Source organism: Gorilla gorilla, chromosome 3 (assembly GCF_029281585.2).
Source record: "Gorilla gorilla gorilla isolate KB3781 chromosome 3, NHGRI_mGorGor1-v2.1_pri, whole genome shotgun sequence".
NCBI classification, from domain to species: Eukaryota; Metazoa; Chordata; class Mammalia; order Primates; family Hominidae; genus Gorilla; species Gorilla gorilla.
Genome location: NC_073227.2, coordinates 64363799 through 64385312, shown reverse-complemented (window position 1 = coordinate 64385312; position 21514 = coordinate 64363799). Strand labels below are relative to the sequence as shown.

Below are 21514 nucleotides of genomic sequence, written 5' to 3'. Positions count from 1 at the left end.
ATTTACCACTGGAGTTATTTTCTTCTGATGCCTCAATTATGGCAAAATGGCAAATAATTCAAGATATTATTTTTAACATCAAATGTAATTTGTTCAAAATTTACATTAATCTTTCTCATAACTAGTCACTTCCATTTTGTCTTCCTGTCATCCTGAAGAATGAAAATGTAATTTCCCAGAGGTTTTAAAAATTGGGGGAGTATTAAATGTAGCTGAAATTAAGTGATTAATAATTTACTTTTGGGTCATGAATCAACTTCATGGGATGCTAAGGATCATTTGCAACCCCAGAAGTATGAGCAGTAACAATGCACTTTTTAAGACTCCAGAAATCTCAAAGGTTGGCTGCCCAACCTAATTAAACTTCAATCTTCTGATACCAAATTTATTTCTTCTTTGTACCGCATTTCCTCAGATCTTCCTGACAGGAAAATGTCACTTTGCCTGACAGCTGATAGACAGGTTATGTAGCACCATAATCGGAGAGAAAAGGATAGCTTAAAGCTACTTGATTTAATGGCTATGTGTATGGCTTTTTCTTTCTTTCTCTTTTTTTTTTTTAAAGTTTCTATGACAGACACAAAAGGCCTTAGCAAATAGGCCCAGTGCCATGTTTTCCTGCTTCCTCCAGGGGTAATTATCTTACTCCATCAATAGTGCTGTCAGAAATTGGGCACATAATTCAGCATTTAAATGAACAAGCAATGTAATATTTCCTGTCTCCCAGTGGAATGCTTTGCAGCTCACATTCTTCTCTGTCACTCGCTCACTCTCGATGTATATCCCATACCCAGTCCTTGAATACCTTCTCTCCCTTGTGTTTCATTGCAGATGTTGGCTCCGACTTGACACCTACTTCATTTGGAGTTTTATAGGGCCAGCAACCTTGATAATTATGGTAAGAATTCCTAATTAACTATGTGTTTCCCAGCTCAAGAAGTAAAAGTTTCACTATCCCAGTACTGACTGTCTTTAATTTACAGAGGTTAATTTGGGGAAAGCATGTACTTATTTGACCCTACATAATTCAAGCAATTAAACACTCATTATAGTCTACTTTTATGTTGTAAAATAGTTAATCAAAACTGGTGGGAGAAGAAAATATTCATTTGCAAAAGCTTATGGAGTGTTATAGGTACTCAAGGGTCCAATCCAACATAATCCATTTGGTTTTATAGATATTTGAACAAGGATGACTCTAAGGTTGAAAACAGTGTATTTCCATTATTTTTCTTTTGGATAATTTGAATTGGGAACTGACAGAACTTAGAAAGGTGGGAAAACACCTGACTGTTCCTATCAGCTTTGTTTTTTATATGAATCTTGAAAACTTTAAAATTTAAAAGCAAAACTTTAACATTTTACTTGAGAATGGCACAATCACATTAAGGATGCATTCTGTAATCACGTTTTCTTTTCTGTTTTTAGATCCATAATATTCTGATTTCAAGAATGGATTAACTTAATTTAGATAAAACTGTTAGTATAATTGCTTATGTACTTATCATTTTAAAAATACAAAGTTGCTATCCATTTTGTGAATAAAATGTTAGCCTATTGACTTTGGATAAATATAGGTCTCCAGTTTCTTATCTGAAATCTTTGGGACAAGATGTATTTTGGAATCAGAAATTTTTCAGACTTTGGAAAGATAATGTGGTACATATATTGCATAATACACAATAACCCTAGTGAGGAATAGGCAGTTACCCAAAATCAAACACATCAACAAATACTCACAGCAGAGACTAGGCAGCACTCTGTAATCAAATACAGTATTTCAACAGAAAAAAAAAAAGGAAAGGTAAGAGCAAATAGTGGAAAGACCATGGAGAGCCTTATGTCAATTCAAATTAGGTTTTCCCACCACATAGATTTACTTCATGTTAGGCTTTTTGGCCACTGAATGGATTTTTTTTTTTAACAACCTTCATTTTGCAGATTTTTTGGATTCGGGGATGATTGATAAAGTATTGCGAACATGTATTTTTGAGAGTATTTCAGGAGGGCTTTTATTGCCAAGTTGTGGAATACATAAATTAATCAAGTGGTAAAGGGCAACTCACTATGTGGTTTTTTATACAGTTTACTTGTGTGTGATATATGAAGTTCACATGAGAGCTTTCTGTTTTTCTGTTTTGTTTTGTTTCAAATTTTATGCTTTCTCTGTTTCCAGTGATATGACAATACCATTGGGGGTTTCCTTTACTTTAGTCCTCATTTATTGTAGCATCAGAATTTAAACAACATTTTATAATCCTTTTGAACTAGCTACACAGAAATATATTGATTTTAGTATTTGTATTTTTGTAATACAGTATTTGAAAATGTGTCACTAAATAATAAATTTAGATAAATATTCAGAGTGTAGAAATAGTAACACACCTAAAAAAGTATTGTTTTTGTTTTGACATACACTAGACTTTGAATTGTTTCAAAATTTCCACAGCATCATTCCAGCTGATGCTGATTTTGTATTTGTGTGATTTGGCATAGCAGGCATAGTAGTGCTTTGTAACTCAGTAGTATCCCAATTCTCAAAACTGGCTTATTGCCTTTACTAAAACACTAGGAAGTCATCTATGATCCAATTCCTTTAAAAGTGTAGTGAGACCTAATTTCCCAGAAGAACTCATCTGTTACAGAGAATAAATTTGCTTTTTTGTTCCTACTCCAATTATGCTACATAACACTACCTTTTGCATTCCAGCTTAATGTAATCTTCCTTGGGATTGCTTTATATAAAATGTTTCATCATACTGCTATACTGAAACCTGAATCAGGCTGTCTTGATAACATCAAGTAAGTGATTTTTATTTTTGTTTTCTATAGGTTGCATTACATTTATACTCCAAACTGTCCTTTCTATTATATCAAAATCTTATGACAAAAGGATAAAGAATATGGGTGTATTGTCTTTGCTAAATAAGATTATTGATTGACTATCAAAGTGACTTGATCTGCCTGAAAATAAGTATAATAAAGTTCTGTTTTCAAAGACACTTTTTCTCCTAAATTCTAATTTGGAACATGATAAGTTTTAAATATCTATATTCATTGTGTCCTGAAAACAAACACAACGTTTCCATTTAGGGCAGGTTATTCTTTTTTATTATTATTATTTAATTTTGAGATGGAGTTTTGTTCTTGTTGCCCAGTCTGGAGTGCAGTGGCGTGATCTCAGCTCACTGCAACCTCCTCCTCCCGGATTCAAGCGATTTTCCTGCCCCAGCCTCCCGATTAGCTGAGACCACAGGTGCCCACGACCACGCCCTGCTAATTTTTTTGTATTTTTAGTAGAGACAGGGTTTCACCATGTTGCCCAGGCTGGTCTCAAACTCCTGACCTCAGATGATCCGCCTGCCTTGGCCTCCCAAAGTGCTGGGATTACAGGCACGAGCCACCGCACCTGGCCTGATTATTGTTCCTTAGAGCAATTACCGCATCACTTCCTCACACTCTATCTCCCCCTCCAGAGCAATGTGATGAGAGCCAGATGATGGTACCTACATGTACCAAAAGGGATATTTTACATCACAGAAGAGGAACCCTGGAATTATGAATGTGGGCATTTATATAGGAGCTGTTAGATGGCTGCCATCCCCTTCTGAGAGAGATAAAGAAACCTTCCTAATGTAAATAGATACTTTGTAATATAAAAATATGGCTCTAAGTTTTACCTCCCTTTGAAATATTAACACTTAACCTCCTGGGAGCTAAAGCTAAATCTCTCCAGAAGTCTTTATCTATTTAATAATCTTTCAAGTTTGAAAGTTTGTTCTTTAACCCAAGTTCCACTTTTGTACGTTCAGAAAGATCTGCCATGCAGAAATATGAAAATATTCACATTACTTTTCAACAGTAGTAGTACTTTACACAGGCAAAAAAAGTAGCTAATTTACATTTTCTGAAAAGAAAAATAGTTGCAGTCCTTGATATAACAACAAAATTATCGTGTTTCTTTGGAATGTATAATATTTTAGAAAGATAGTAATATTTAGATGCAAATTAGTTATTAAGATATGATATATTAAATTGCATTTTCATATAATTTGCCTATGCTGGTGTTATATTTATTAAATGCTTTTACTTAAATGAATGTATTTTCAGAAGTTTCATGAGGTAATCTGTGACTTTTCTGTGCTACTGACATTCTCCTTGAACTACCTCAGATAGCAATTATGTCACCCATTTTCCATCTTTCTACATTCAGTGCCTGACAGTTCCTGGCCCATAGTAGACCCTCAATGAATGTTTACAGAATAAAGTAATATATTAAAGACTTTAGTGACTAAGGTGTATTGACATTAAGTAGTTAATTTTGTTGAAGGAATTATTTGTCTACATTAAATAAAAAAGATAACCAAGGAATTAGAAAAATTAAAATATAGTGGTGCAAAGTAGACATTATCTACAATGAGTGATAGTCTTTTGTAATTCTCAATATTACTTAGTTGAGATAATAGTCATTGTATTGTTTAATTATGTACAATTAAACTGTCCTTCTAAAGTACAGTGTTGGTTTCTTAGACTATTTGTTCCTGATGAAATTGAATTTGCATAAATTAAATAGGCACATAAATTTATCATATTGTACTTTTACCCACATTAGCACAAATTACATCTTTGTACCTATTTTGTAGTGTAAAATAAAACATAAGTAATACTTTATTTATTATTTATATTATGTATTTAAATACTATCAGAAATAAGGGAGTAAGACTTTAACATTTATGTAGCACTAGGTTATAAATTAGCAAAAAGGATCATTCTTTGTCCTATATTTCAAGTATACTTTTTAGGTAATTTTTTTTTCTTTTTTACTTTTTTGTCTAATTCAACAAAAGGTAAAGACTTTTGCTTACCTTTATGATTTGTATTTAGGACTGTCACATAGTTTAAAATATCAATTTGTTTGTACAATGTTCATATGTATTTCTTTAGGTAATGTGGGTGAATCTTTATGATATCATTGTTTAGAAAAATAATTAAACATGAAAAAATCAATAATTATATTTAGTGGCATTGGTAGCATCAAGTTTTATATTACAAAGCAAATAAAGTCTTAAATGAAAATATCTTAATTTCAGTTATATCTAAACTGTTTTCTAGGTTATATTCTTTGGAAAGTATTTAATCTTTCTGAGGCTTCCTCTCTTTGAAATGGGTATAATAATGACATATACCTGACCATTAAATGGGCAGAAGAACATAAACCTTTGATGATACTTTTTTAAAAATTTAGTAAATGAAGAAGATAAATTGGGTTGTTGTTAGAAGGGGTATAGACGATTTTTTTTCTTTGTTTTAATTTTTATTTATTTATTTATTTTTTCAAGAGGTAGAGTCTTGCTCTGTTGCCCAGTTTGAAGTGCAGTAGTGCCATCAAAGCCCACTGCAGCCTAGACCTCCTGGGCTCAAGATATCCTCCCACCTCAGCATCCTTAGCAGCTGGAACCAGAGGCATGCACCATCAGGCCTGGCTAATTTTTTTGTGTTTTTTATAGAGATGGGCTTTCACTATGTTACCCAGGCTGGTCTCAAACTCCTGGCCTCAAGCTATCCTTCCGCTTCAGCCTCCCAAAGTGCTGGGATTACAGGCGTGAGCCACTGCACCTGGCTGAGGATGGTTTTAAGTTGAAAGAATTATGAATATAGATATATTGATGGAAAAGAACCAGTGATAGAGAAATTAAGAATATAGGAAAGGAGAATTACTTGTATAGTTGTGATCTGAGGTTGTGTAGAGAATGTGATCCAGAACAGTGGTAGAGCAATTCCACTACATTGGATTTCAGGAAGGACATTTTTCCAGTAAGCTAAAAGAAGCCAAACAGGAGGATCCGTTTGCACTGAGACTGGATGGAATAAATAACAGTAGGTGTGATGCAGATATGTTGGTGGAAGTGGGGTAGCTCAGTGAATTGAGGGATTTCTGCCTAGTCTCCTCAGTGAGGTAGGAAAGATAGTCTTTGGCAGGATAACAGGACATGTTGAAGAAAAACAACAAGGAAGGTATCTCCAGAAAATATTCCTTAATCTTTTCCAGAATCTGAAGAAAATTTCATTTTTATTTAAAATACATTATATTAACAATTTAAGAAGTGGTTGTAAAGAAATCAGCAGGGCATAATTGCTAAAGAAAAAAGGAGTTAAGAAGAGTAATAATGATTTTGAACATTAAGTAAAACTGAAAATCTGGCATGTTTTTAAACAAGAATAAGGCTCTGTATAATATGTATTCAAAATGGTATAGTAAATGTGAGAGTGTTCGCTTTAAAGATATAAGTATCATTTATCTGGAAAACTTTTTTTTAGTATATTGGGGAAAGCATAAAAGTTAATGTTTACTTGTATTTTTCAAAAATTTTTGTAAAATGGTGAACAAGACAGGCCCCCTTGTTCAATTCATTAAGAATAAAAAATCACCACGTAAAGCCCTTTGGAAGTCAGTGTCTTTCTAAAACAAGTCATTCATTCAGTTACCAAGTATTTGTTGCTTTGATTATACACGTTCTTTCACACACATGTATCTCCTTTATCTAAAATGTGTTTGCTTCTCACCATATTCACTGCCACTGTTTTCTTTAAGCCGCTATCATCTTCAGAATCACTGCAGTGGTCTCCTAACTTCTCTGTCCACATCAATTCTTGTCCCTGCCTTCACCGGCTAGAGAGATCTCTTGAAAAACTTAAATCTGATCATGCAACACTCTGAGGTAAAACTCTTCAAAAGAGCCCATTACTCTTAACTAAAGGTCAGACTTCCTGCCAAGGCCCATTAAACCTCCCTGATCTAGTTGCGGTTGTCTTTCTTCAGCCTCATTTTATGCATTTTGGCCCTCTGGCCCTTCTAGATATGCTCTCTTTTGCCTCAGATCTTATCTCTGCTGTTTCTCTACTCACTTTCTTTTCCCTAACGCTATGACTGGCTGACTCCTATTTATCCTAATTAATTAAATTATTATTTTATTATCTTAAAAATTAACTTCTTAAAATTCTAAATTTATTGCAAGTCATCATAGAAAACCCCTTTTGATTTTAATAGAGAACATTTAATTGGTTGGCTCATTACTATATTAAAGAATTCTCTGGAAAAAATAATAAAAAATAGAGTGAAGTAATATAGGTAATATGATTACAGGGGAAATGAGGTAATGCCAAGTCTTGGATTTAACTTAAAAAGTAATTAAAATTAAATAATACATGCCTGTAGTGTTTGCTGCTTGCTTACTTGTCCTTTGTCTCTTTTTCATCCAAATAGGTAGTTATAGTTAGAGGAAAGAATTCCAATCATTTGAATATTCTCATTGAGTTTCTGACAGGTCAAAATCAGTGCTTACAATAATCATAGCAAAACTCTAACCTAATTTAAAAATAGTATATATAAATATGAATAAACCTGTTATTGAATTGTTACCAGCACAAAATTAACTTACAGTACGGCTGAAGTACTATGACATGTGAAACATTTGTAAGGAGCCTTTAGAACTCTCTTGATATTTACCTTCAAAATAAAAATTGATAGTTTCTCTAATCACCCACTTCTATTATTGAAAAATATTAATTAACAAATGTATTTCAAAATAATTTGCTTAATAACATCTCAAGTTATTTTGAAGAAAAAATGAAATAATGGCCATTTTAAGACGTAGAAAAGAACATTGGTGCCTATGTGAAGGGAACACGGAATCTACCAGGCTTTGCTTTTCTGTATCCGTCCCTTTGCGCCTTCTCATCAACGGACTTCTGCATAAAGGCTTATGATGTCACCGGGTCATGTTTTCTAATTTCTAGTCTCTCTCCTTAGGTTTTATATGAGTGATAGGTTGGCAAAGACTCTGTCAGATGGTTTAAACAAGTATTTGCTTAAAGATACACCTTTTACTTTTTTTTCTTCTTCCCTAGTCTCTAATTGTCAAGGAAGACATAATGGTCAAGGAGAGTAATAACTTGAGTGTCAAACCCAGTTGGGTTTGAATTTCTGTTCAGTCCTGTAATGTTTACACGACCTTGGCAAGTAACATCAGAGGTCTGGGTCTTACTTTCTTCTCTGAATTGGGAATAATTATACCTATTTCATAGAGCTTTGTGATAATTACATGAAATCACATAGGTAAAGAATACAGCATATAATTTGTTGCCCGTAGAGGATGGTTTGAATATTTTTAACCACTCTGTATGGAAATGCCCTGCTGCCTTTGATTCTTTGTGTTTTTAATGGTGAAGCTTTGCTCAGCCTCTATCAAAATCCCATTAGAATTTGACTGGCTTTGTTTACCATATGGTATCATGAAGAATTATGCATGATATGATCCTTTCTTTTTTTAAGCCAAACTTATCTTATTATGGAAGAATTGGCTCCAGGGGTGGAATGCTCATTTGATTAATAAATAGCTAGTTCTGTTCTTAGTTCTGGAGGAAAAGTGAGCTTGGAGCTCACTGAGCTTGGACACCTGCCATATGCTAAGAAATCTAAGAAAGCTTCTGAATAGCTTCAGGGATGAATAGTAAAATACCTTACCAGTACCCGTAATAACTTATTATATTTCTTAAGAAGGTAACCTTTACTTTAAGAAACATGTGTCTAAATGTTAGTAAAAACAATTAAGTCAGAATTACATTCAGCTTGGTGAGTATTATATTAGTACTTTGTAGTTGAGTTCTAAAAAAGTAAAGGCAGAAAATCAAATGGACATATTCCTGAAAAATACAACAATATCGCAAGAATATTTTAATGCTTTAATTTTTCAATTTCACATTAATATAATGTATATACTTATGAAAAATGCATCTTAATGTTAATAATAAATATATATAGCCTACTTTCTAAAATTATCTCGTTTCTATACTATAGTCAAAGCAGTAACTTAAAAGTTTAAGCCTTTATGAGAACAGTAAATCTAGCTCTGAGTTGTATAGTAAAAATTTCATCAATTGCAGAGTTTTCTGGATGAGTTTGAGGAAAATTTTTAGAACTTTCTTATTCTCAAATACTAGTTACTGATAAAAATACTGATATACTGATTTTTATTTTTAAGAAGGAGGCTCAAAATTGTCTATGCAAACAAAAATATTAGCTTATATCTCTATATATTTTATTCATGGTTTGTCTTTCACCATCAAAGCTATTCAATTAAAATCAAGATTTTACAGATTTCTAATTATTTTAAATATTTAGAGATAGTACGTTTAAAAACTGTTACACGTTTTGTAAAAAAGATTATTAGGTCAACATGCTATACTGAAGATGTGTTTTCCCAAATTTTAAAAATCAAATGTACTTCTCCATGCCCATGTATATACTGTGAATACTTTAGTTTTAAGAATTAGCTAGAAACAATAATACATTTATTTGATTCATTGTAATAAGATAGAATCATTTTTAAAGAGAATTCTGAAAGTGAATTTAATTTGTCTGTTTTCCCATTTTTTTCTGTCTCCCTCTATTTCTTTGATCAGTGTTTAAACATTACTAGAAATCACCATAATGATATCATAAGCGATCCAAGTGTATTTAAAGAGTAATACAATCCAAACGACATTGTGTGGAGCTTTGTGTATTTTTAATGACACTACTAGACTTGCTTCAGACAAGTTGAGACTTTCCTAAGGTAATAGTGGGTCCTTTGCTGATTGCCTTAATTTTAGCATTTAAATGCATTTAGCAATCACTTCTTTGAAAACTGAATTTCAGTCACTGATTCAAAAAGCTGTTCATTCTGCAAGTGTTATTGTCCATCTCATTGTATCCTTTATTTTAGGCTATAGTTTTAAGTTTTCTGAGATGTAAAAGGGCTGCTCTCTTTTTTGGCTTTTCTTTAAAATGCATTAAATTTCCCATATGATCTTTCTATGAATCAGGGTTTATGCATAAGTGTATTTAACATATTTTGTCGACTGGAAGCTCACATTTGAGAAAACTGGTTTGAAGGATGACTGCCATAGGCACAATGGAATTGTTTTACATTATTCCTTGAGATCAAATTATAGTTTCACTTTTCCCCAAAATAATTAGGTTTCTATCAGATATAGGAGAGTCAAGTGCTAAGGATGAAAAAGTCTAAAAACCTATCTAAGGGGAAAATGTCTTCTTCATAATGAAAACATAAAAATTAGCAGGTTCTCTGTTCTTTTTATAGAGCTTAGACTCAGATTACCTTTATATCCCACAAGAAATGTGCAGTCAGACTATGGAAATGCTTAAAAATCTGAATTAATTTAAACTAACTATTCATAAGACTATAGTTTTTCCCCCAAATGGTGAAGAGTAAGATTTCATAAGAGTAGAATAAATCAGAGAATAGTTATAATAATTAACTTTTGTGTTCCATATTATTCACATATTTTAATTTTAATTTTAATGTATGAACTTTAATTTGATTTTATCCTTGTTTATTAATTTATTCAACAAATGAGAAATATGAAAATTGTGGATATGTTTCAGAGTTTAGAGAATTCGCTAGTTTTTATTTTATTTATATATACATATATACACACATATATATACACATATATATACACACACACACACACACACATATATATATATATATATATATTTTTTTTTTTTTTTTTTTTTGAGAAAGGGTTTTGCTCTTGTTGCCCAGGCTGGAGTGACTGCAGTGACATGATCTCGGCTCACTGCAACATCCACCTCCCGGGTTTAAGGGATTCTCCTGCCTCAGCCTCCCGAGTAGCCAGGATTACATGCATGTGCCATCATGCCCGGCTAATTTTTTGTATTTTTAGTAGAGATGGGGTTTCACCAAGTTGGCCAGACTGGTCTCGAATTCCTGACCTTAGGTGATCAGCCCGCTTTGGCCTCCCAAAGTGCCTGAGCCGCGGAGCCCAGCCTACATTTTTATGTAGATTCTAAGAGAATGGAGTGGAGTGTGACTCCAAGGTTTTTGGCTTGGGGTACTAGAACAGTGAGTGGTTATTACTGAAATGCAGAAAACTGTGGAGGTTTCACTTTTGGGGGTAGGACAGTTTTTGTTTTTGTTTTTGTTTTTTTGCAAGATAACTTGCTGGACATCTCAGTGCAGATGCTGAGTTGGAAGGTGGAGTAGTGAAAGCTGAAGATACAATTTGGAATCATCAATGTATAGATTTTATTTTTTTTTTGCATTTAATGTTACTTATGTTTTATTTATTTTTGGTATTGGTTTCACTTTATATATCTATTATTTTCTATAATAGCAAATTATCCTGGTTTTCTAAAGCTTAAGGCAGTTATATATTTACTTTTAAAACATTAAGAAAATAAAAGTGAGATGATTTGAAAAAAATACAACAGTGAAAATGGCATAAAGATAGAGCAAACAATTGAAGTGGTGACTTTCCAGCCAAACTAATTTATCTCACTAGTCACTAAAAAGTATGTTTCTGTTAGAATGGCCACTGCTGGAAGTATCAAATGCTGACCACTATGGTGTCCTAAATCATAGTGACACTGGTGATACATGAAACTTAAAATTCAGAAGTAAGTGTTCTAGAGTTGGTTCAAAAGCTCAATAATGTCAACAAGGACCAAAGCTGTTACATCACCCTCGGAATGCTGGCTGTTGTCATTCACTGTATCATCTTGTGGTCCAAGAATGACTTCTTCAGCTCCAAGCATCATTATATCCTTTCTTGGTTGCATTGAAAAGCAGGAAAGAAGAGATAAGAGAAGGGATTCTCTTCATGAGCCTTTCCTCATGGGCTTGTCTCACATGTTCAGGATGTAAAATATTCCTCAGAAGCCCTTGCTGGCATCACATGTCTGAATCAAACGACCACTCCCGGCTGCAAGGGAATCTGGGAAAGCAAAGGTCTGGCAAAGGGGCTGTGGGAACAGGACATTCTCAACATTTGCAGAGCTCAGGGCAAGAGGACAAAATGATTATATATATGTATATATATATCTCCTAACCTCCTCTGGTGATAGATTACACCTTCAAAACCACTTGGAAGATCAAGTATGAGTTTAGAATCCTTTGACATCTTAGAGTTCCATCCAGGAGCCAGGATGTGGCTCCTGGCTCACTGCCTATCTTCCTTCTCTTCCTGCCTCCAGCTAGATACCACAACATGTGGGGCCTCATGCACAGGTATGTGGACACTGTGCCCCACACGTTCAAGCTCTTTCTACCTCTCCCAACCAGGCACCCCTTGGCCACTCCTCAAACCTAGACAACCTTGGGAAAACGGGTCAGGGTCGATTTTATTTTAAACCCATGAGACTGGGTAAGATATTGAGATTGAGGGTAGATACTGAAAATAAGAGGACTAGGGACTGTAACCCTGAGACACTCTGACTTTTAGAGATCTTAGAAGTGTAGAACCTGCAAAGTGGATTGAGGAGTAGCCAGTGAGATAGGAAGAAATCTACAGATCCTGGAAGCTAGGTGAATCTAGCTTTTCAAATAAGATGGGAACTTAGACTTGACCACTGAATTTAGCAACATGGAGATCTTTGGTGAACTTGACAAAGGCTGTTTGGCAGAGCCGTTGATGAAGACTTATTAGAGTGGGGTGAAGGGAGAATGGGAGGGGAGGAGTTAAAAACCACAGGTAAAGACAATCTTTTCAAGTCTTTTGCTGCAAACAAGAGCTGAGAAATGTAGTAGTGGACAGAGATCTTAGGTTGGGGAGGTTGTTGTTGTTGATAATAATTGGTTTGTTTTTAAGCATGAGATATGTTACAGTCTCTTCCTTTTAATTTGGTAAGAATACACAATTAGTTGATATTGAAAAGAGAGTAGAAATTGTATGGCATCTGGCATCTACACTTGAGTAGGCAAAAGAGTATGGGGTATAGTGTACAAGCGAAGGCTGATCTTATATAAGAAGGACGCAGACAATACCATTATTTCTTTATGTGATAAAATTATGACTGAGACCTGCTAACCTATTGACCAGTAGATGTTTTCTTTTAAAGTAGTGCAATAAATTATCATGGTTCATAAGTATTCAGTGTGTTGAAAAACGTTTATCTACCTAGAAAAGAATTATGTAATATTGAAAAATATAACATTATTATGAAGTTGTTTTAATCTTCTATTTTTCTCCTTCATATTAATATATAGTAATATATTTACAGGTTAAAAATTAATATTCCAATTATAAAATCTATTTATATCTATATGTACATATGCATGTGTGTGTATATATAGATACAAATATACATATATATGCATATATATAATCAAAATAGATACACGCATATCCAGGCACACAGTAATGCACTGCATAATGACATTTTAGTGAATGACAATCGCATATATGATGGCGATCTCATAAGATTGTAATACCATTTGTTTCCAGTACCTTTCTTATGTTTACATTTGCTTAGATATACAAATACTTTTGTGTTACAGTTGCCTACAGTATTCAGCCCAGTAACATGCTATACAAGTTTATAGCCTAAGAACAATAAGCTTTACCATATAGCCTAGATGTGTAGTAGGCTAAACCTTTTAAGTTTGTGTAAGAACACTCTATAATCACACTACTACGAAATCACCTAAGGACACATTTCTCAGAATATATTCCCGTCATTAAATGACACATGACTGTATATGCTTTCTAGAAAAGGCAACTGTCGAAAGGCTTTATTAACAAATAAAAATCAGTTAGATGTCAAACACATTTAGTAGCTTTGTTGTGTAATTTCATGAATTTAAGAAACTAAATAAATTATATATTTTGGAGAAAAATTATTTGTCAATGAAAATTACTAAGCAACACAGTTCATTTCTTTCAAGAAATAATAAGGCATACATTTTGATACCTTATAATTTTTTATTTAACTATCTTTCTAAAAATATAGTTATATATCATAAAATTTTATGAAGCGTACTTTATAAAATAGCTGTGTGTAATACACCTTTTTGGACATTAAATGTACACTCATTGTTGTTTGTCAGAAATAAATGGTTATATAGAGAGAAAAAAGAGACTAAATGGAAATGTACTGAAGTTAATAATGATAATGTTTTACTGCCAGGATTATGCATAATTTAACATTTTCTTTTTTAAGCACTTGCATGGTATTTTCTGAAACCCCCTCTGAACCAAATACATGCCATTTTTTCACACATCTACCAGTGCTCCAGCAGCAACTGGTGTCCCACAATGCAATTCAGTTTTGAAACTAACTCCCAGGATTAGTGCAGACCTACAGGTTAACAGCTCTGTCCCTCAAGACCGCCCCCACTTTAGGCAGCAGGTGCCAGTGGAGTGCCCAGGATGCCCACATTTTGCTCAGGCCACTACAAATTCAGGGGTCCCAGTGACCATCCCTCAAATTTGATCGTTTACTAGAACAATTCTGAACTTAGAAAAGTGCTGTACTTCTGAGTACAGCTTTATTATAAAGGACACAACTCAGAAACAGCCAAATGGGAGAGATGCACAGGGCACGGTATGGAGGAGAAGGCGTAGTTTTCATGCCCTCTCTAGGAAACCACCCTCCCATGCATATGGATGTTTTCACCACCCTAGAAGCTTCTTGAAACCCATTCTTTGGAAGTTATTATGGAGGTTTTATCACATAGGCATGATTGATTCAACGTTGGCTACTCTTATCTCCAGCCCCCGTTTTTTCCCCAGTGATTGTGCAGGAGGGGAGAGGAGGCTGAACATTCTACCCTTTTAATGTTAGCTTGGTCCTTCTGGGAACGAGGCCCCATACTGAAGTTATCTAGCCTCCCACCATCGCCTTGCCACACACCTTCCCCCTCAACACACCTAGTCATCTCGTTAGTACGCAGAAGGCACGTGGAAGATTCCAAGGGCTTTAGGAGCTCTGTGCCAGGAATCAGGTACAAAGAACAAATATTTATTTTTTATTACACCATTTCACTCTTGAGTTTTCAGAAGCTAGTATGATGAATACATAGTACTCTTACAAAAACATTTTATTTTAAAAATATCTCACCCTACATAGTGTCTGAAAATATATTTGTGAAAGAACAATATAAGAATGTCATTTCCCTGAAAGGATTATCCTTCTATATTTTTAAGCTGTGAAAAAGTTTTTAAAAAATCAAGTCTAATATTCTATTGTTAATATGCTACTGTGGCTCTATCTACGTAATGAAAATTTAATGAAGTCTTATGAAAATGGGAACATTTAATTATTGTAATTTATCTGTCTTCAAATTCTTTATGAGGTAGAACTCACTCTAATATTTAGAATTGCTCTTATTTATATCATTAAAATATTAGTGAAAGAATCCAGTTATGATTCAGGGATAAAATTTTTAAAACTTACTCTGTTTTTATCTTTTTTATTCACTTTTAAAAGGTAATTGCTGTTTATTTACCTTGGATTTTAAACTTTAGAATAAAGTTTCAAAACCAAGTACATATCTTTAATGATATTTAGTTTCAACTTGTAAAATTGTCTCGTGCACTATAGGTAAAACTCAAAAATATCCCAAAATGACTTCATAGACTTTTTAGCTTATTTATTTTAGTGTAGTTTCAGCTCCTAAACAACTACACAAGAAATAGGATTTGGAACTGTACATTCAAAAATAAAGTATTTGATTCCATAAGGGAGAAAAAATTTCTTTTCTCACCCGTCACTAGGTTCATGGCTGAAACTCCTATGACTAAAGATTAACAAGATAAATGCATACAAATTTATTTATTACAAGTTTTACATGTTATGAGAGCTTTCGGAAATGGAGACTCGAACACAGTTAAACTTGGGAATTTTTTTAGTAAGTTTGATGAAGAAGTGGATATATGTGGAGAAATATGATTGGAAGACAAAAGCTTACAATTCAATGTTAATAAACTGAGGAGAGCTTAGCAAGGTCTTTTTATTCAGATTATTGTGGGTGTCTCTATGTCTTAGAGTATAAAAATGTTCCTTTCCTCTGGGTATAGGGTGGTTATCTCTGGGGTAAGTGTCTTATGATCTACTTCAGAGAGAAAGGTCAGAGAATTCTTTTATGGTCTATTTCAGAGGAGAAGGGTGAGGGGAATGTCAAAGAGACCTTCCTACTTTTGCTGTTTTCTCAGATCCAAAGGCATCATATTTTAGCGTAGTATGTCTGGATCTGTATCAAATAAATCTCTTTCTAATTATTTCTGAGCATGTCTTTTTTTGTTTGTTTGAATACGGTTTTCAGAAAAATGAACAAAACTTTTTTAAAATATAAAAGCCAATTTTTCACCAGTTAGTTATTACTTAAAGTCAAAGTTCTTAAAAGTCTTAATCAGAAAATACAATTTCTTCTAAAGGCTAAGTGAAATAAACATGAAATCTCTTTGATAACGTAATCTTGTGGTTTTTAGGAGTTTGGCTTGGCTGCTATAACAAAAACCAGCTAGGAATACATTTTTTTTTCCTAACATAGCTTTCTTTAAAATGACACAACTTATTTTAAATTGAGGGCTTTATTTAGTACAATGATTATATGTATTACTATATATAATTTTATGTGAAAATTGACCAAAATTTGCTGACTTAAAAAATTTGTTGTGCGAGAGCTTGAATAAGTGATGTTAGACTGAAAGACTTTGGGCCTCCAAATTCAAACCAACCTGTTTTTAAAGCTTCTTGGAGATAAAGTGAAACTTTGTGAGGCATTGAAGTTAAACATTCCACTGTATTTTGAGTCACATATTCAAAACGTAGTCATAGATTCTGAAGTAAAAGACAGGTGCTCCCTGGTTCTGCCCTCATATCAACTGTAATCTATGCTCCTGATTAAACATCAACTTGAATTTTAAATATTGTGTCTATTTGGAAAATGTGTGCAAAATCATAAGAATAGTTAGTTCATTGACGTTTTACTATGTGCTAGGCACTGTTCTAAGTTCTTTACATGTGGTAATTTATTTAATCTTTGCAATAATCCTTTGAGGTTTCTGAGAGGTTAATTAACTCACCTCAAACCTCAGAGCTAGTTAGTGCCAGAACCAGGATTTCAACAGACAGTCTGGCTTCACTGTCCATTTACTTAACTCTTAGATATACTCTTTGTCACATCAAATTGCATACCTATAAATCTAGTAAAATGTGTTTAATTTTTAAGAGATTGCCATTTCAGTAAACATATCAGTTTAGATAATTTTCTAGGCCATGCTCAAAAAGCTTTAATCCTGATATTGACTGGATAGCAATGATCGTTAAGGGCCCTGTGTTTAACACCTATGATTATATTAATATTTTAAATTATGAACTATAAAATCTGGCCAGCACAATGCAATTATGAGGTATCTTAGTGTACAGTAATCTTCTCAGGATGAGAGACAGGGATTTCAGCGTTATTAGTATGTAAAGTTAATTACTGAGTGAAACTACTCAAGAAGAATATTGTTCTGGTGAAGATGACTTGGGAAGAAAAGTCACTGAGGTAAATGTAAAAACAACATGTCATGGAAGCCAAGAATCAAAGGGAGCAGCAGCTGGGGAGGAGTTTGGGAGCTGTACAAGAAATTGACAGGTTTGGACAATGCAAACATTTGCGACTGTCAGATTGTTTCCATTTTTTCAAGAAACTAGGAAGTATTCAGCTGAGGGAGTTGTGATGGGAAAGAGGTTTGGAATTGTGAAATATTCCTTATGGGGAATGGGAAATCATATGCACTGGGGAAGTATGATTGGCCTTCAGATATTGTTAATTGCCACTAGAAATTTGTTGTTATAGGCTGGGCACCGCAGTGGCTCACGCTTGTATTCCCAGCACTTTGGGAGGCCGAGGAGGGCAGATCATCTGAGGTCAGGAGTTCAAGACCAACATGGTCTCACCAACATGGTGGAACCCCATCTCTACTACAAAAATACAAAAATTAGCCAGGCGTGGTGGCACGCCTGGGATTACAGGTGCGTACCTGTAATCCCAGCTACTCAGGAGACTGACGCAGGAGAATCACTTGAACCTGGGAGGCGGAGGTTGCAGTGAGCCAAGATCACACTATTATTGCACTCCAGCCTGGGCAACAAGAGTGAAACTCAATCTCAAAAAAAAGAAAGAAAGAAAGAAAGAAATTTGTTGTTATGAATTTAACATGTCTTCAAAAAACGGCCGGGCATGGTGACTTATGCCTGTAATCCTAGCACTTTGGGAAGCTGAGGTGGGCAGATCACAAGGTCAAGAGGTCGAGATCATCCGGGCCAATGTGGTGAAACCCCGTCTCTACTAAAAATACAAAAATTAGCTGGGCATGGTGGCGCATGCCTGTAGTCCCAGCAACTCAGGAGGCTGAAGCAGGAGAATCGCTTGAACCCAGAAAGCGGAGGTTTCAGTGAGCCGAGATCTCACCACTGCACCTCAGCCTGGTGACAGAGTGAGATTCTGTCTCAAAAAAAAAAATTTTTTTTTGTTTGTTTGTTTTGTTTTTTCTTCAGCATTATTCAGCTACCTCAATGTATGTGTGTTTTTTTCAAATCATTAAAAAGGAGAGGGGATATAAGAAAGTAAATGGTCATAGTATCTGGGCTGGTGATGGGGGAAGGTATGAACATGAATTGGGTGATAATGTGGTGAAAAGATGGAGAGACAGAAGAAGAAGAGGTCTAGGAATGTTCAAGTTACCAAAACAAGAAGATAGTAGTAAATAGCTCATGGCAAAACCTCAGAGGATTTGGGGTTTTTACACTGGGGAAATCATGATCTGGTGATGGCACTTCCACCACCTGAGGGATGGGAGAGAACCAATCCTTTGAGTTTGTGTGCTCCTCAGGGAAAGTGCTGCCAGTGGGCAACAATTTCACTTAAAAGCAGTAGGTGACAGAAACACCCAAAAATGAAGTTTAGGATATAAGGGAATTTGTTGAGTTTGGACCATGAGTTTCAAAGTACAGGATATAATTTGTGGGGAGAAAGGGAAATGGTAGAAAATTAGTTGGTCTAGGAAGTATACAAAAATGTCAGAATAATGGAAGGAATAGCCTATAATACAAGTTTTTTATAATTTTTGTTGCCTAAATTCATTACTTACTATATTCATGCAGTCACTTACAATCTTGGGCAATAGAATCACACTCATTAGCAATAGAAAGGCCCCGTAGATGGGTGAGAACACTACTTCTGCTTTGCTTTAGATACATACACATTCTCCCCAAATTCCAGAAAATACTATTATACATAAATCTTGAGAATCATGGCTCAAGCTGTTCAATTTTACCACTGTTCGTAAAAGGAGTCTGTAAAATGCTCTATCATTGAAGTTACCACAGATGATCACTGATTAGCAAATTAATCACCACAAAGGTTAGTGGATTACACAAGTGGAATGCCTAACGTGTCACCATACTCCAGGTGCTTATCAGTTTCCCCCAATTCCAAGCAAATACCTCCCCTTTAAGCAAAACAACAATAAGGTAACAGATTTCAGCTTTTCTCATTCTCCTATTTTTCGGCGGTGGTTTCCAGCAGGAGTGTTACTTGGTTTTAAAGTGCTATTTTTTCTTTACCTCATTTGAAAAGTGCTGGAAGTACACAAGTCAGAGTTACCTAAGACAAAAGACTGTATTAAATCATTGGATTTGTAATTAAAATGTGCAGACAGTATAGTGGAGTGTTAAGCATCTTGAGCCGCTCAGTCCTCACTTGAAAATTTCCTAATCTAATTTTCTCTTGGCTGAGAACCAATTGTTGCTGGTTTTCTCCACTACATACAGCTATGTATTCTAAAAAGGTCTGTCATCAAGGTCCCTGGCACTTTTATAAATGTGCTACTTTAGCATGCATTCTGCAATACTCTGGATTGCTGCCTATGGAAGTCGATATTTTAAACCAGATACTTCAATGTGCTAACTCAAAAACCTTCTTTGTTCCGCAACTGAGATTGACAGTCTAAGGCTATAATTTAAAACTATTTAATTATGAGATTAAGATAATAACCCATGAGCATAAAAAGGAACAATTTATTAGCACAAGTATTGATAATATTAGATAATATATTATACATACCAAGATATGACTCAAAAGGTAGCACATTTTCTTTGTAACAGTCATCATCACAGTGCTCTGATTTTTCTTCCTCCATTGAATTTACTGCATCTTGCACAATTAGCTGTGGAAAGGTTTCTAAAATTGCCAGATCTCCCATTCTGTAAGTTTTAATAATGTGCATATCCCTTAATTTTCACAGGGACATTTTAGTAAAACTTGTGTGCCTATTTGTTTCTACTAGATTTTCTCTCTCTCTTCTTTAATGGTTTTAATTTTTTCCACTTTTTTCTGTTAGCTTCCCTTTCCTTTTTCTTTTGCTTGCTGATATACATTTTGAATGCTTTTGCTATTACAAATATCTTCTTCAAGTCTGTTACCTCTCTGTTAATTTTTCCTTTTGGTACAAATATAAATAAGTATATAATTTATAATATATAAACTATCAACTTTTTCCTCTAAGGTGTATGCTTTCAAAGTCTTTTAACTGAAATCCTTTTAAACTAAGAATTTAAAAATTTATTTTTCCCTTCATTCCCTTTTATTTTCTTTTTTCTTTTCTTTTCTTTTTCTTTTTCTCTTTTTTGAGATGGAGTCTCACTCTGTCACCAGGCTGGAGTGCAGTGGCCTGATCTCGGCTCACTGAAACCTCCGCCTCTCAGGTTCAAGCGATTCTCCTGCCTCAGCCTCCCGTGTAGCTGGGACTACAGGCACGCACTACCATGCCCAGCTAATTTTTGTATTTTTAGTAGAGATGGGGTTTCACCATGTTGACCAGGATGGTCTTCATCTCTTGACCTCATGATCTGCCCCCTCGGCCTCCCAAAGTGCTGGGATTACAGGCATAAGCCACCATGCCCGTCCTTTTATTTTCTATTCTATATTTTATTTGTCTCAGTTTTACAATTCATGTTACAATCTTTAATCTCTTTGAAGGATATTTTCCATTTCTTTATGTAATGAGCTAAGTTTCCAACACCATTTGCTAAATAATCCATCCTTTTTCTGAACATTGATGCTACCACAGTATCCTACATTAAATCTGTTTCTGTGCTTTCTTTTCTGTTCCATGGGCATACTTTATGTTTTTCTATCATTACTACATTATTACTAGAACTTGCTTAATATCTGGTAGGGCGAGTCCTCCCATTTTGATCATCTCTTGCAAAACTGTTTTAGCTACTCAGGAATTTTTTTATTTCTTCACATAAATTTCAGAATCAGTTGTTAAAATTCTTTCAATATATTTGTCTTTTTAAATTAGAATTACATTAAATATATGGATTATGTTGTAATAACTGGTATCTTTATGAGGTTAAGTCATACCATTCATACACATGTCTATATCTTCTTTTGTTGAGGCCTTCCATTATATCCTTTTATAGGTTTTTAAGATTTTTCTCCATTAATGTCCATTCATTCTTTGCTGGGTTAATTTGTATATAGATTCTTTTTGTTTTGTTGCTATTAGGTATGATATCTAATTTCCCTTTAATTTTTTAGTTTATTATTACTAAGTAAGAAAATGTTACTGATTTTTGCATGTTGATCTTATATCTGACAAATGTATTGAGCATTATTAAATAGATAGAACAACTTTTCTCTGCACTCAT

General features: G+C 34.3%; 1 protein-coding gene across 48 annotated transcripts in view; it reads left to right on the top strand.

Moving 5' to 3' along the window:
* The window catches only part of ADGRL3 (adhesion G protein-coupled receptor L3), an 860164-nt gene that overhangs the window by 783111 nt on the left and 55539 nt on the right, over window positions 1-21514 (top strand). For all 48 annotated transcript variants that reach the window (XM_055385299.2, XM_031010265.3, XM_055385312.2 and 45 more), the window contains 2 exons: window positions 832-898; window positions 2711-2802. In XM_055385299.2, coding sequence (XP_055241274.2) covers window positions 832-898; window positions 2711-2802 — 159 coding nt within the window. The remainder of the gene's footprint in view (window positions 1-831; window positions 899-2710; window positions 2803-21514) is intronic.